The following is a 12,671-nucleotide window of genomic DNA, read 5'->3' as shown; positions in this document are numbered from 1 at the left end:
GCAGATGATTGCATGTAAAAGGATTACAGTTAATCTGATTACAATAATTCATTATTATGCATCACAGTCTAGATCCAGTCACAATAATCACATTAGTTGCCTTTTAAATGAGACGAACATTTATAGAATGAAACAGAGACATTTCTTTTTTTCTTTTTTTAATTCTTAATTTAAAGGACTCGTCAGTGAAGCTTCCTTTCATCTCTATGTATTTTAGAGACCGATAATAAGCTTTGAGTTTATTAGCTCGGGGGGAAGAGAAACAATCCAAATGGGAACAAAAACACAAATTTACATCAGCGAAGAATAATTAGAATCACTTCCTTTTTGCGCGGTGTGACTGTGCAGATGCAAACACCAGCAAACACTTTCGGCAAGATTTGTATCTGAGCGTGTTGAAACCATTTTGTCTTCCTGAACAAGCCCCAGACTTTAGCTTCAATAAGTAGTGCTGTAGATTCATTACTTCCCCTTAAAAACCTTTTTCTTACCCTCTAGTTTTTAAGTGTGGCGATGATGAATGTGAACCTCTTACTACGCTTCGGTTTCTATGATTCGTAAATACAGTATATTCCTAAATAACTAAATGTTGTATTTAATTGGCTGCTACAATAGAATTTATGCCTATGCCCATGCTTTCTCCTCTTGCTTTATCAGTACAGTAGCTTACTGCGCAACAGAACTGCTGGGTCAGTAGATAAATTACTGTACAAGCTAATTGGTTAAACAGAGTATATATTTTGATTGTAGTTATTACATTGTGATTTTTCAGCTGTTTTTGCGACACAGATCTCTACCTCGTTTGCTCAAGAAGTCTCTTAGTGTAATGATGATGTACAACAGCATCTTAAGACTTTACTCTCAGCCAGAAGGAGACTTAAGGATTGTGCAGCCTGCTGAAAACCCACAGCAAAAGTTTTAATGCTCCACGTACAAAAAAAAAGAAAAAAAGGATTTTAATCTAGACTTGACTTAAAGTGACCGAAAGTGAGCCACATGCAACAACTGTTATTGAATATAGGATTATGTAGCTCTCCTCTCCTCTCCTCTCCTCTCCTCTCCTCTCCTCTCCTCTCCTCTCCTCTCCTAGTCCGGCCGTATGGTGGCCCAGATGGTCCGGTCTATTGGGAATAATAATAGCAGACTAATGCAATGTTAACAGTGACAGTACATTAATGTAAAATTGTTGTCTCATTAGCATTAGCCTGCTGTTAGCGGGACGCGAGGCCAGCAGAGGCAGTTAGAAGTGGGGTCACGTTGTTCTGTAGAGGCCTTGCCGTGGATGTTACTTTTAATCTGAGTGGAGCAGAGAAGCCGAGATCCAGGTTGAAGAATTTGGGACGTTGAAGGGTACAAAGTAGAAAAAGAAATGAGGGTGTGGGCGGACCAAATTTACGAATGAATTGACAAATTCTTCATTGTCGGGATCTTTTCCTTCTCTCGACACTCTTGCGAATTTTCTTTCTCATCATTAAGTGTTAGAAGATACGGCTGCTGTCATTCTTTATTTTTATTAATGTCAACTAATCCCATGTAAAGACTGAAAATAAGCGACGTTCCCACCTGGTGTTGTAGCACTCTCTCAATCCCAGGGCTCAGATGCAGATTTATAGATGTATGGTGTGGATTTACAGCACCAACACAATGTGTGTGTAGATAATAATGAACGACCAAATGCAACAATCTGATTCTTTGATGTGATTTTTGGTCAACAAGAGACCAATATAGCACAAATATATACAGTAAATCAGGCAGTAGTGGGATCAGTTATTTCCTGGTTTCAGTCTTTTCAAAGGATTTGATAAGTTAGTTGCTAAAAATAAAGAATATGGCCACTCTTACCCTTTAATGCCTTAATAACTTAGCAGTGTGGCAGAGATTTTGTATCCTGCAGAGCGATTTTTTCCGCCCGTGTCCGTCATTGCCGCCTCTAACTCTTCCTCCCTGCCTCTGTTCCTCTCACCCAGTCTGTCTCTGTTGGAGGAGTTGGACTGTAGTTGTAATGAGTTGGAGTCGTTGCCGCCCACCATCGGCTACCTGCACAGCCTGAGGACCTTCGCTGCCGACGAGAACTTTCTCACCGAGCTGCCCCGGGAGGTAGGGAGATGGTGGACGCATGCGAGGGCATTCACGCGGTGTAATATAGGTCTGAAGAGATCAACTATGAATCAACTAACCATCTTCAAATGAATCCGAAACTATTCTGAGAGCTTGTGAATGAATGAATGAATGAAAGAACTTTATTGTCATTGTTGAGGAAACAACGAAAATGCCTAGCTAGATCCGTAAGTGCTTCACACAAGTTCTACAAAAAAAAAAGCATAAAAAGTAAGTTAAGATAAAGTTTAAAGTAAGTTTTAAGATAAAACATACTTCATACATTCGTGTTGGGTTGTCCCATTATTGCACATTGCTATTTACATTGATTTATATTGCAAATTCATTGCTTATGCTGCTGTGAGCTTGTGCCGTAAAAGAGTAAGAAAAAGACAGAGCTCTCCACGGTTCCTCTGTAAAAAGCCTCCACTGGATACACATTTAGCCTCTACCAAAAGTCAGAGTAATTTAATTTAAAATCTTATATAGAACATCTATGGGAACTGCTTTTTTTGTTATTAAATTTCAGTTTTCTTCTTAAATTATTCTGACATCGTGACCAATAAGTTTATTTTTGGTACTTGGTATTTTCCATTACATGAATGCTCTTGATGTATCAGCTCTTTTCCTTTGTCCGCTTAAAACATTGGTTGAGATTAAAAGATTTGACATCTCTTGAATTGCTGACCTAATAATACTGCAATCAGCGTGTGCATGAGTGCCTAAATGACTTTAATGACTCCAGTGGTGCCACCATAGCCCGGTTACATAACCGGGATAAATGTGAACACTTTAGTTGCGCTCGAGCTCCAAAAGGCAAAGGAAAAAAAAGAATCATCTAAACTTTATGAGAGAAGTAGCTCACTTTAACGTTAATTATTTAGCTTCGGCATAATTCCTTAGCTACAAACCTTATGACAAGATGATGCTGTAGCGATGGAGTCCTGCTCTTTTTTGTGTCAGTTCAATAAAAACACAGCTTCAGTAAAACCCCTTTTCATTTTGTAAATGTAAGGCTGTAAATTTCATCAAAGTGGTCCTAAAAAGGTCTCTAAACGACTTAACTGTAACACCACAGAGCCTGCAAACACGCCGCGTAATCCATCTTGTTTAAAAGGTGTCCCTCGTGCAGCGGATCTCGTTGTGCACTTAACCTAATTATAACGCGATCTGACGGACTGTGTGCGTTTCAGATCGGTAACTGTAAGAACGTGACGGTGATGTCACTGCGGTCCAACAAGCTGGAGTTTCTGCCCGATGAGATCGGACAGATGACCAAACTACGAGTCCTTAACCTCAGTGACAACAGGTACCCAAACGCACATGCATGCACACACATACACACGCACACATGCATGCACACACACTCCGGCAAAGACCAAGGTGTGACTCACTGGTGACACAATGGGGTGCGCACACACACTCACACGAAAGGCGAATCCTTTCTCAATGGCCGCTTAGGCTCCGTAGCTGCTCTCACGGCCCGCGGTTGCCATGGGGATGGGTGAGTGTGTTGCCATGGTTACGCGCTCTGCAGGCTGTACAGTGCGTGGGCTGACGAAACATCTCCCTCTTCGCTCTCACCCCCTCCTTCCCTCCCTGACTTCCTCTCCTCTCGGCCTCCTTCTCAGGTTGAAGAATCTACCGTTTACCTTCACTAAACTGAAGGACCTGGCAGCTCTGTGGCTCTCTGACAATCAGGTACTTCTCTCTCTCCTCCTGTGCCTCGTCGAAACGTCAACGCATTAATCCACATTAACCCAACTTATTTTATGGCACGAGTTATCAAGCTTCATTACTCAGACTGCCTCCCATTCCCACCAGTTGGAAGGCTTAAGATCTGTGTTGAGTTTCACTTATGGCAACTTATCATCTTAAAGGATTAGTTTTTAAAGATGAGATTACAAAAACAAATGAAATAGCGCTTGAAAAACGTTAATAAACAATACTAGTCATGTATTAAGCAACAGGTTGTTCAGGATGATGGATAATATTCATATGTCTGTGAAATATATTTGTTCTTAAATCAAAAATGACTTGATCATGTGCTTTTATTAGACACTTCCCTGCCTGTCAGGGTTCTCATCAGCGACACTATGATTCATAAAAGACATTTAACGTTTAGTTTCAATCAAAGCTGTGAAATGAAATCAAATGTCACAACAACCCCGGACCCTTATTTACGTGTTAAGAAGAAAGCACATTTAAAATTCAAATGCAATTTGTTAAATGGCAGCGCGGTCTCACATTTACATTTAAAACAGCCATTTGTTGCGCGCGCGCCCCGCGTCAGAATTCATTCATGCTGCTTCGCCCATTACAGCTGGGAACTTGATCATGAAAATCCAGATGAGTTGACATTAAAGTTTCAGGAAGGACAGAATGGCTCGTTTGTATTTTAAGCCAACACGGGAACGTGTAATCCATCAAAATATTTTTTAATTAATGTGTGTAGTAACGTCTCTATTTATATCACATTAGCATTTTAATGGACTCTTTTAGGCCGGCATGCAAATTGAATAATTATTTTTCCATTGCTAAGCCACACTCTGCAAAATCAGAATCACTTTGTAATCCAAGCTCTGTGGGCAAAATTGATTTGCAAATTATTTCCCTGCTATTTATATTAAAGGTAAGTTAAGTCTCTTTTGTAGCCGTGATAGATTTGAATAAGCAGCAAGCGTAAAATGTTATTTCTAATAATAGATGTAGGATTATGGGAAGATTATGAATTAGGGGATTAATATCATCAGTAAATGTTGCTACAAGACTATAAACATGTGTGTGTGTCTTTGTGTGTTTGCAGTCCAAGGCTCTGATCCCACTGCAGACAGAAGCCCACCCCGAAACCAAACAGAAGGTTCTGACCAACTACATGTTCCCTCAGCAGCCGCGACACGATGAGGGTACAAACTATGTGTCACGTAACGCGTGAATGTTTAGGGACATTTGGAAAAGGTCACTGAATATTTAGAACGAGTTTGATTACGCTGAGTAATATAACAGTGTTAGCGTTTATTTTTATTTTATTTTTTTTTTTTATAAATGACAGGATGTTGTGAGCTCATTGTAGAGGATGTGTGAGTACTGGTCAGCGTGGGTTTATTTGACAATTTACAGTCCCAGATTGGAAGTGTTAACCCCTCGGTCATTAATCACTGATGTGCGTGTGTGTGTGTGCAGATTACCAGTCGGACAGTGACAGCTTTAATCCTACTCTGTGGGAGGAGCAGAGACAGCAGAGGATGACTGTGGCCTTTGACTTTGAGGATAAGAAAGAAGAGGAAGACAACTCTGGGAAGGTCAAGGTCAGCCCTCTGTCTTTCCGCATTTCCTTGTGTCTCACAAGGGAAAGGGTAAAATAAGGGGAGCTGGTTTTCTACGAAATGTGTTAATTTAACCCTCCTATTGTGTTCGTTTTGGCTCATAATGTTCCCGGTCAAATGTGACTATAAATCCACAATAATACATACATTATCACCTAATTGTTGTCGTGTTAGATGTGTTTACCAGCTTCAGCTCTTGTGAAGATTACAGGTTTTAAACATCTATTTGCCGTGTATGTCCTCGTGGGCCCAATTTACTTTAGCCCATACAACTTGTTTTTCCATAGATATTATTTTGACTACAACAACTTATCAGATGAAACATATTGTACTATTTAAAATGCCCAGTTATCGTGCTGATCCCCCCAAAGCCTTTACATACCAGAGCTGTTGGGATCTATACTAAATACTAGTTGTAGTCTTACTCATTCATTTCTAATGACTGGCCATTTTTGAGTGGGAACACAATGGGTGTTTACATGTTGAATAGAACACACAAAATATACCAAAAACTTATTTTATGACTTCTGAAGCCATGTGAGAACAAAGTCATTGAATCTCATGACAAACTGATAAAAATAACTGCATTTTCTTAAGAGGGAAAACTGGTCAGATTTGACCAAACACAATAGGAGGGTATAATGTGTAACGTGAGATTAGCAAGAAGCTTTTCAATTTAAACCATTAACACAAATGTGAGCTGAAAATTCTGGGTCCCTGGCAAATCGTACCTTTGACTATATATTGAAAACACAATGTAAGAACAGCTAGATTTTCAATTCATTTTAACTGTTTTTAATACATATTTATCACACAAAGGGATCATAGCTATGCTACATCTGAAATCTCTGAGTTGTCATAATTCAAATATTCATCATCCAACTCGTCATTAATGATAAATCATCTGATAGATATTTATATTTTGGCATGAGGAAGCCAGGACAGAAACCTTCAATTCAATGTGGTCTGTACTGAAATTTCAACATTCAAACCAGCAGGCGTCTTAAAAGCCCGTGGGAAAAATAAAAACAGGATTGCTTTTAATAGATCGTGCGTACTGTTGTAGAGAATTTCTGGTAGCATTATCCTCAAATGTGTTGCAGGTGGAGATAAATCTGAAGCGATACCCGACACCCTACCCGGAGGACCTTAAGAACATGGTCAAGTCGGTGCAAAGTCTGGTGGGCAAAAGCGTACATGCCGGACACGGGCACCAGCACCAGCATCAGCATCAACATCAGCATCAACATCAGCATCAGCATCAACATCAACATCAACTTCAGCACCAGCACCAGCTGAGCACAGGGACGGCCACCTCGGCAGGAACCAACATGGAGCATACACACCTCAGCAAAGAGCCGTACGAACCGCCGTGGCCCCTTCCGCCCAAAGAGGTAGGAAGCAAACATGCAAGGCCAAGTGGGGAGATAATCACATAGCTGTGTGTTTTTTCCAGATGAATGTCTTTTATCTACAGATAGACTTAAGGCTGCAAAATCTCTGATCATGATGTTTTGAGACAACTTAAAGTATCAACTCCTCATCTGCTTGTGTTTGTTGTTTCATGCAGTTATCGGCACATAACTGAAAACCATGTGCTGTTTTCTAGGTGACAGATAGAGAGATGCAGGACTTCTCTCAGACTCAGCTAATGGATCAGGGATCAATGCATAACTCTGGCATCGATATCCCCAAGAGGAAGGACAAAGAGGACCTGACAGAGAGCTCTGAGGTTTGTCGAGTTCAGTGTGTCATCAGTGTAGTAATGTCAAAAATGCATGTATAAAATGTAATGCTAATGGTGTCATTCTGTGAGGCTCTCGTCTGTTTGTTGCACATCTACATAAGTCTTTGTGTACAATGCACACAAACAAAAGTTGTGTTTGTATTTAATTCGACTCACAATGACAATGCAGCAGCGTAGAAATTCCCAAATCTAGGTTGTGCTGACAAAGAAAGTACAAAAGTTGTTTTTTTTTTCTTTTCAAAATGTAACTTAATTCAAAACACCTACTGAATTATGTATTTATTCAACACAATTATGTCATTTTTATGTATAATTCATCTTATTTACTGCTGATAACTTTCCACTCCATCTACTTTAGTTAGTTCCATAGACTGACAGTCTGGTACCTCATTAGCTGCCAGCTGCTTTGCCAAAAGTTGTCCTTCTGTACTAGAGCCTAACGTCACGTCAACTGTTTTGTATCTTTACAGGACTCAATGGGCGGCTCTCCCAACGACATCCGTATCTCTGACATGAGGCCCACCCTGGTGGAGCCACCCATGTACAAACCAAAGGTGGTGCTGCTGGGCAAGGATAAGAAAGGTACTGTAATTAATTTACTGCGAATGTACAGCTTCACTGAAACATACAGTGCAAACGTAAAGTACATGTAAACAAGGCGGCACACAGTAATTTAATGTGTTTTTTTTTTTTGTAAAGGGCTCTGGGGCCTGTTGTAATCATGTTTATTAATTAGTCATGGTGGCAAGCAGATTAATTTGATTCAGGGAGAGGGAGAGAGTCCTCTGAACCATTACAGTGAATGTAGGTTCCAGTCTGGTGTGTGCAGCTCTCTGCTTGACCCCTTTTACTTATCCTGTACTTTACTTTAGCTAAACTATTTAACGTCTTAATCACATCTTCTGAAAGAAACTGTTTATTAACTGCTCTCTGTGCCGAACTGTGACCTTGTAATCCAGCCCTTCATCACACAAGTCACTACAAAATGATTAAAACTGCTGAATTATTGACGGTGTAGCCTGCAAACAAATACAAAACTTTCTATTGTTTGTTTTGTTAAGGTTTAAATTGGTGTGACTGGAGAGAGTGCTGGTTTGATATCACTGGTATTTGTAAAAGGAATTTAAATTCCCCCCCTGCTTTATGTCTTTAAATTACTTCGATGCTGCTTACAATTAGAGCAGTCAAGTTAAACAAAGATTTTAGAAACCTGGTAAACCAATGTTTTAAAAGGAGACCATGTCTTGCGTCAGCGTGTTGGACTGAATATTGTCCAAACATAATGAGAGCACGACAGGAATCTAGGTTAAGAAACGGATGACAAGGCCCGCACTGGCTTCCACTGTTCTTCAGAATCCATTTTAAAGTACTTTGCACGGTCTGGTGCTGAAGTATATAATGGAGCTTATTTCACGATGACTGAAGAGGCTCCTCGTACGAGTTCTGGTCATTTATTTGTTGTCGGGTAAAAGTCCAGGTTACAAACAAAGGAGTTTTGCTGTTCTCGCTTCTCAACACTGTTGCAGCCTTTTAATCTTGTCTTTAACACCTTAAAATAAAAGTGTTTCTATATGTTTTGTTCTATACAGTACCAAACTATATAAGTTAATGTTATTGGAGTTCCTGGAAAACAGTTGAAAAAAAGTTGATGAGTCATTCTGCACTTGGGGGTGTGTACTAATTTTAAATCCAAGGTGACGCTGTATTAGAAAGTCCCTCCTCTTCCTGCTTCCTGCTTCTCTCCTTCTCCAGGCTCAAGAGATCACTAATTTAATGAGGAATTATTCTTCTTCCTCTATAATTTTATATGATAATTATTATTTCTGACCCCTTTGTCATTTAACAACTTTATTGCTTCATCCTGCTTATTTCTTGAAACCGACCAGCAGGCTAGCAGTCAGCTACCAACTAGCAACCAACAAGTGACGTAGCTAAGTAGCCAGCTAAGTAGCCTAGCCAACAGCTGTAGGTAGTAAGCAGCACATCATGGGGTTTTCAGGTTAGCACCTCCCTTCACCAGTGTTTCGTTAATTTAGGCCCACGACACTTCAAGAACTGAGAGATTAGCTTAGCCCCTTTTACTGCTATTCAACAAAATACACGATTGCGTCATCACTAACCGTGCAAACCGGTCGCGTCTTCTGATAATGTGATATGGAAGAAGTGGGGTGTCGCACAGAAAGGGTTCCTCTTTTTTTTCATGCATGCCAAAGGCTCTTCAGAAACTGTACAAGAGGCTATCAGAAAAGACGAGGATGTGACATTTCAACTGAATGGAGTTGTCTGTCAATCTGTGTCTCTCTCCCCGTCCAGAGTCTACAGATGAGGAGGTGGATAAACTCCACTGTCTGAACCACAGCGGCTCCTCGGCCACCTACTCCGACTACTCTCCCTCACAGGGCTCCTCCGGCTCCTCCAACCCGCCTGCGAACGCACACTCGCACGCACACTCTCACGGACACCAACACACTCCGGCGCTGCCGGCCCCCAGCAAGGACCAGGCTCCTCAGACACACTGGACCAACAGGTACACGCAAAACGCGCAAACACAAACCCGCTTCATGTTCAATTTCATCACCAGCAGCTCCCTCCAGCTATCCATCATCTTCCTCTCTTTCGATTCCACCCCCGCTTCAATCTCCTCCATCCATCATCTATCTCATCCATCTATCCAATTGCTCGACGCATCCTCTCCTCCTTCCATCTACCTGCATTTTCCTCATCTCTGTGCTTGATCCGGCAAGGTCAGAGGCGCTCATTAGCATGCTTCGGACCTCTTTTCAAGATTTTTTTTCCCGTTTCTCCTCCCCTCATCTTCGAAGCCACCTGGATTGGGGTAAGGCTACTATCAAGAGGGTTGTTTTTACGCGGCCACGTTTCTCCTGGAGTCTTTCGTTTTACTCGCTGTGCCCTCACAATGAAGTTTAACAGATGTGACATTGAAAATTGATATCAACACTTGTTTGGAAATCTCTTCTGGGGTGCTGATTGGAAAAGTTGAATCTACAAACAACAACAAACGTTTCGGCTCAAATTGCCTGCCATATTCATGACAGCATATCCTCAATCACGCTGATGAGGTTGGATTCCGGTGGCGATAGCCGGGCGCAGGAATGAAAAGTCTGAATCAGATACGTCGGCTGACGATCACTTTTATACAACAACACTTATCATGAAATATTTATTCTTGACAGACGTTTTTACTTCAGATTGTGACCTCAGTATGGGCTGAGGAATATATTTTATAGTTGAAAAAGTGCTTCTAAACTACCTCAAACACATTTCCTTAATTAATTTGTCAGTCTAATGCTTGTGGATGTTGTTGCTGCAATATCTGTTCAAAATGGAAATGTTAGTTGTTAAACTAGAATGATTAAATATGTGTTAAACTTTAAAAAAAAAAAAAAAAAATCTTCATTTGTGATTCTACATTGAAAACTGAGCCAGTCAAATCTGAAACAATCATCATAAGTTAAGTAGAAAAATCTGATAAACATGTACCGATTTACTCTGGACTAGACTGAATGACTGTACCTTGCAGATTTGATTTGATTTTTTAGTTTCTTTGTGACACTTCGCCATCCATTTGCTCCATCAACAGACGCTGAGTCTCTGATAATAGTGAAACTAATTTTTTCGTCCTCGCCCTTTCCCGTTCCTCTCCTTGCTCTGTGGAGTCCCCGCAGGGTGAAAGCTCGGCTGGTATTTTTTGACATTAGACGTGTCATTTCACATGGCCCGGGGTGAGGTACAGATCACAGCCTGTAAACTCGTTCCTTTGTCTGTGTACTTGTGAAACACGGTATTTGCCAACTTTAAGTGGCGGTGAGGGAGTATGAAGGCTTTAATAGTTTTTTGTTCATGCTCTCGGATACGTTCATTACCACAAACATGGTTTTTGGCTCAATTTATGTTTCAGAAATTAGGCAATAATGTTGTTCTGTTCCTGGTGCCCAGTGGCTCTGATTAAGCGTAATGCATATTAATGTAGCGTGGCACTTCAGTAAAATCCAGATCATTTGGTCAGTATAATCAGTGAGTAATATTTTCTGTCTTTGTAGACTTGCCCAGTCGTTCCCCAAGCCCATCGACTCCAAGCCCCTGCTGTCTCAGAGAGAAACGCCCCCGTCAGGAACCCTGCAGCAGCGCGGGGATCGGCGTCCACTTAGCGAGCCCTTCGATTGGTCTGAGGTCCCTCACTACGACAACACGGGTTTTGACGCAGAGGAGTCTCCTATGGACGCTCCATCTGGTACGAGTCAGGGAAACCCACCGCTGGGCTCTAAACCTCGCAGCCAGTCGACACACGGCCGCCGACCCCTCCTCAGGCAAGAGCGCATCGTAGGAGTCCCCCTGGAGCTGGACACGCAGACGCTCCCCTTCCACGGCAACCAGCGGTCCACCCCAGACAATGATCCGCAGTCGTCTCAGTCACAGAACCCCTGGCAAAATTGGACCAGGACCCCCAGCCCGCTGGAGGACAGAACCGCTTTCCCCTCGAAACTAGACTTGACTCCCACTTCCAGCCCGAACCCAGATCGCAAGGACATGGACTCAAGGTGAGCGAATGAGAATGAGGAGAGATTAAGGTCACAAGCATACAACTTTGTGCAACACTTTTTGTAATGGTTCCCAGATCGCCATGATGATGACATGGAAATAAAGTGACTCAGTTTGATGATTTGTCCATAATAACTCAGTCTGACCTGTCCTTGTTCTCAGTTTCAGCTATTACAACACCACTTTAGTCCTACTTGGTTTTTAGGGCTTGTATTTGTAAAATGTCATAATCATCAAATCATGATCCCTCGTCTCTTGCTCCAAGGCTGGAACAAGGCTCAGGCCCTTTGCCTGGCAGCTGGACGTACCACGACAATCAGGGGGAGCAGAACAGGAAGGATCAGCTCAGTGTGGGCGGCGGCAACAAGGTGACGGTGGTGATGAGCAAAAGTTCGGACCGCCTGTCGCCCATGATGAAAGAGACGAGATCCAAGTTTAAGAAGTCCCAGAGCATAGATGAGATTGACATCGGCTCATACAAAGTCTACAGGTTGGTTTGCTTCTTGCTTTTTTAAGAACGTGATTCATTTTATTTCAGTAGCATTTGTGCAGCCAGACTCGAATGTGGCAGGTGAAACTGGTTTATTATCCATATCTACAGTATTCCCATGGAGAGCTATAGTTCATCCATCGAGCAGCAGACGAGTTTGGACCGTCCAGAGCTGCCTGGTTCTATGGAGCAGACCAGCATGTCGCGATCACAGTCTGCCCCCATGCTAGACGATGAGCTGGGCTTTCCAGGACATGGAGGCAACCAGCACCAGCAGGGACAGAACCAAAAACCTGCCATCCCACACAAGGCCTACCATTTTGACCAGAACTACAACCCCCAGGTTAGGTGGACTTTCTTGCTACTGGTAGTGCTACGTTGCACAATAAACCTAAACTTAAAAGATATTTCATGCACTCATTGGTAAACACTCTGACCATTTCGACCAACC

At 42.0% G+C, this 12,671-nt stretch overlaps 1 protein-coding gene across 11 annotated transcripts in view; it reads left to right on the top strand.

Annotated features, from left to right (window-relative positions):
* Positions 1-12,671, top strand: part of lrrc7 (leucine rich repeat containing 7) — a 114,593-nt gene that overhangs the window by 85,927 nt on the left and 15,995 nt on the right. For all 11 annotated transcript variants that reach the window (XM_047587608.1, XM_047587609.1, XM_047587610.1 and 8 more), the window contains 12 exons: positions 1,968-2,097; positions 3,291-3,406; positions 3,729-3,798; positions 4,904-5,003; positions 5,281-5,405; positions 6,527-6,817; positions 7,033-7,155; positions 7,641-7,752; positions 9,484-9,697; positions 11,232-11,729; positions 11,996-12,220; positions 12,332-12,563. In XM_047587608.1, the coding sequence (XP_047443564.1) occupies positions 1,968-2,097; positions 3,291-3,406; positions 3,729-3,798; positions 4,904-5,003; positions 5,281-5,405; positions 6,527-6,817; positions 7,033-7,155; positions 7,641-7,752; positions 9,484-9,697; positions 11,232-11,729; positions 11,996-12,220; positions 12,332-12,563 (2,236 nt within the window). The remainder of the gene's footprint in view (positions 1-1,967; positions 2,098-3,290; positions 3,407-3,728; positions 3,799-4,903; positions 5,004-5,280; positions 5,406-6,526; positions 6,818-7,032; positions 7,156-7,640; positions 7,753-9,483; positions 9,698-11,231; positions 11,730-11,995; positions 12,221-12,331; positions 12,564-12,671) is intronic.

Source organism: Mugil cephalus, chromosome 6, assembly GCF_022458985.1.
Source record: "Mugil cephalus isolate CIBA_MC_2020 chromosome 6, CIBA_Mcephalus_1.1, whole genome shotgun sequence".
Taxonomy (NCBI): Eukaryota; Metazoa; Chordata; class Actinopteri; order Mugiliformes; family Mugilidae; genus Mugil; species Mugil cephalus.
The sequence above is the reverse complement of the archived record's forward strand: the minus strand, read 5'-3'. Positions and strand labels throughout refer to the sequence as shown.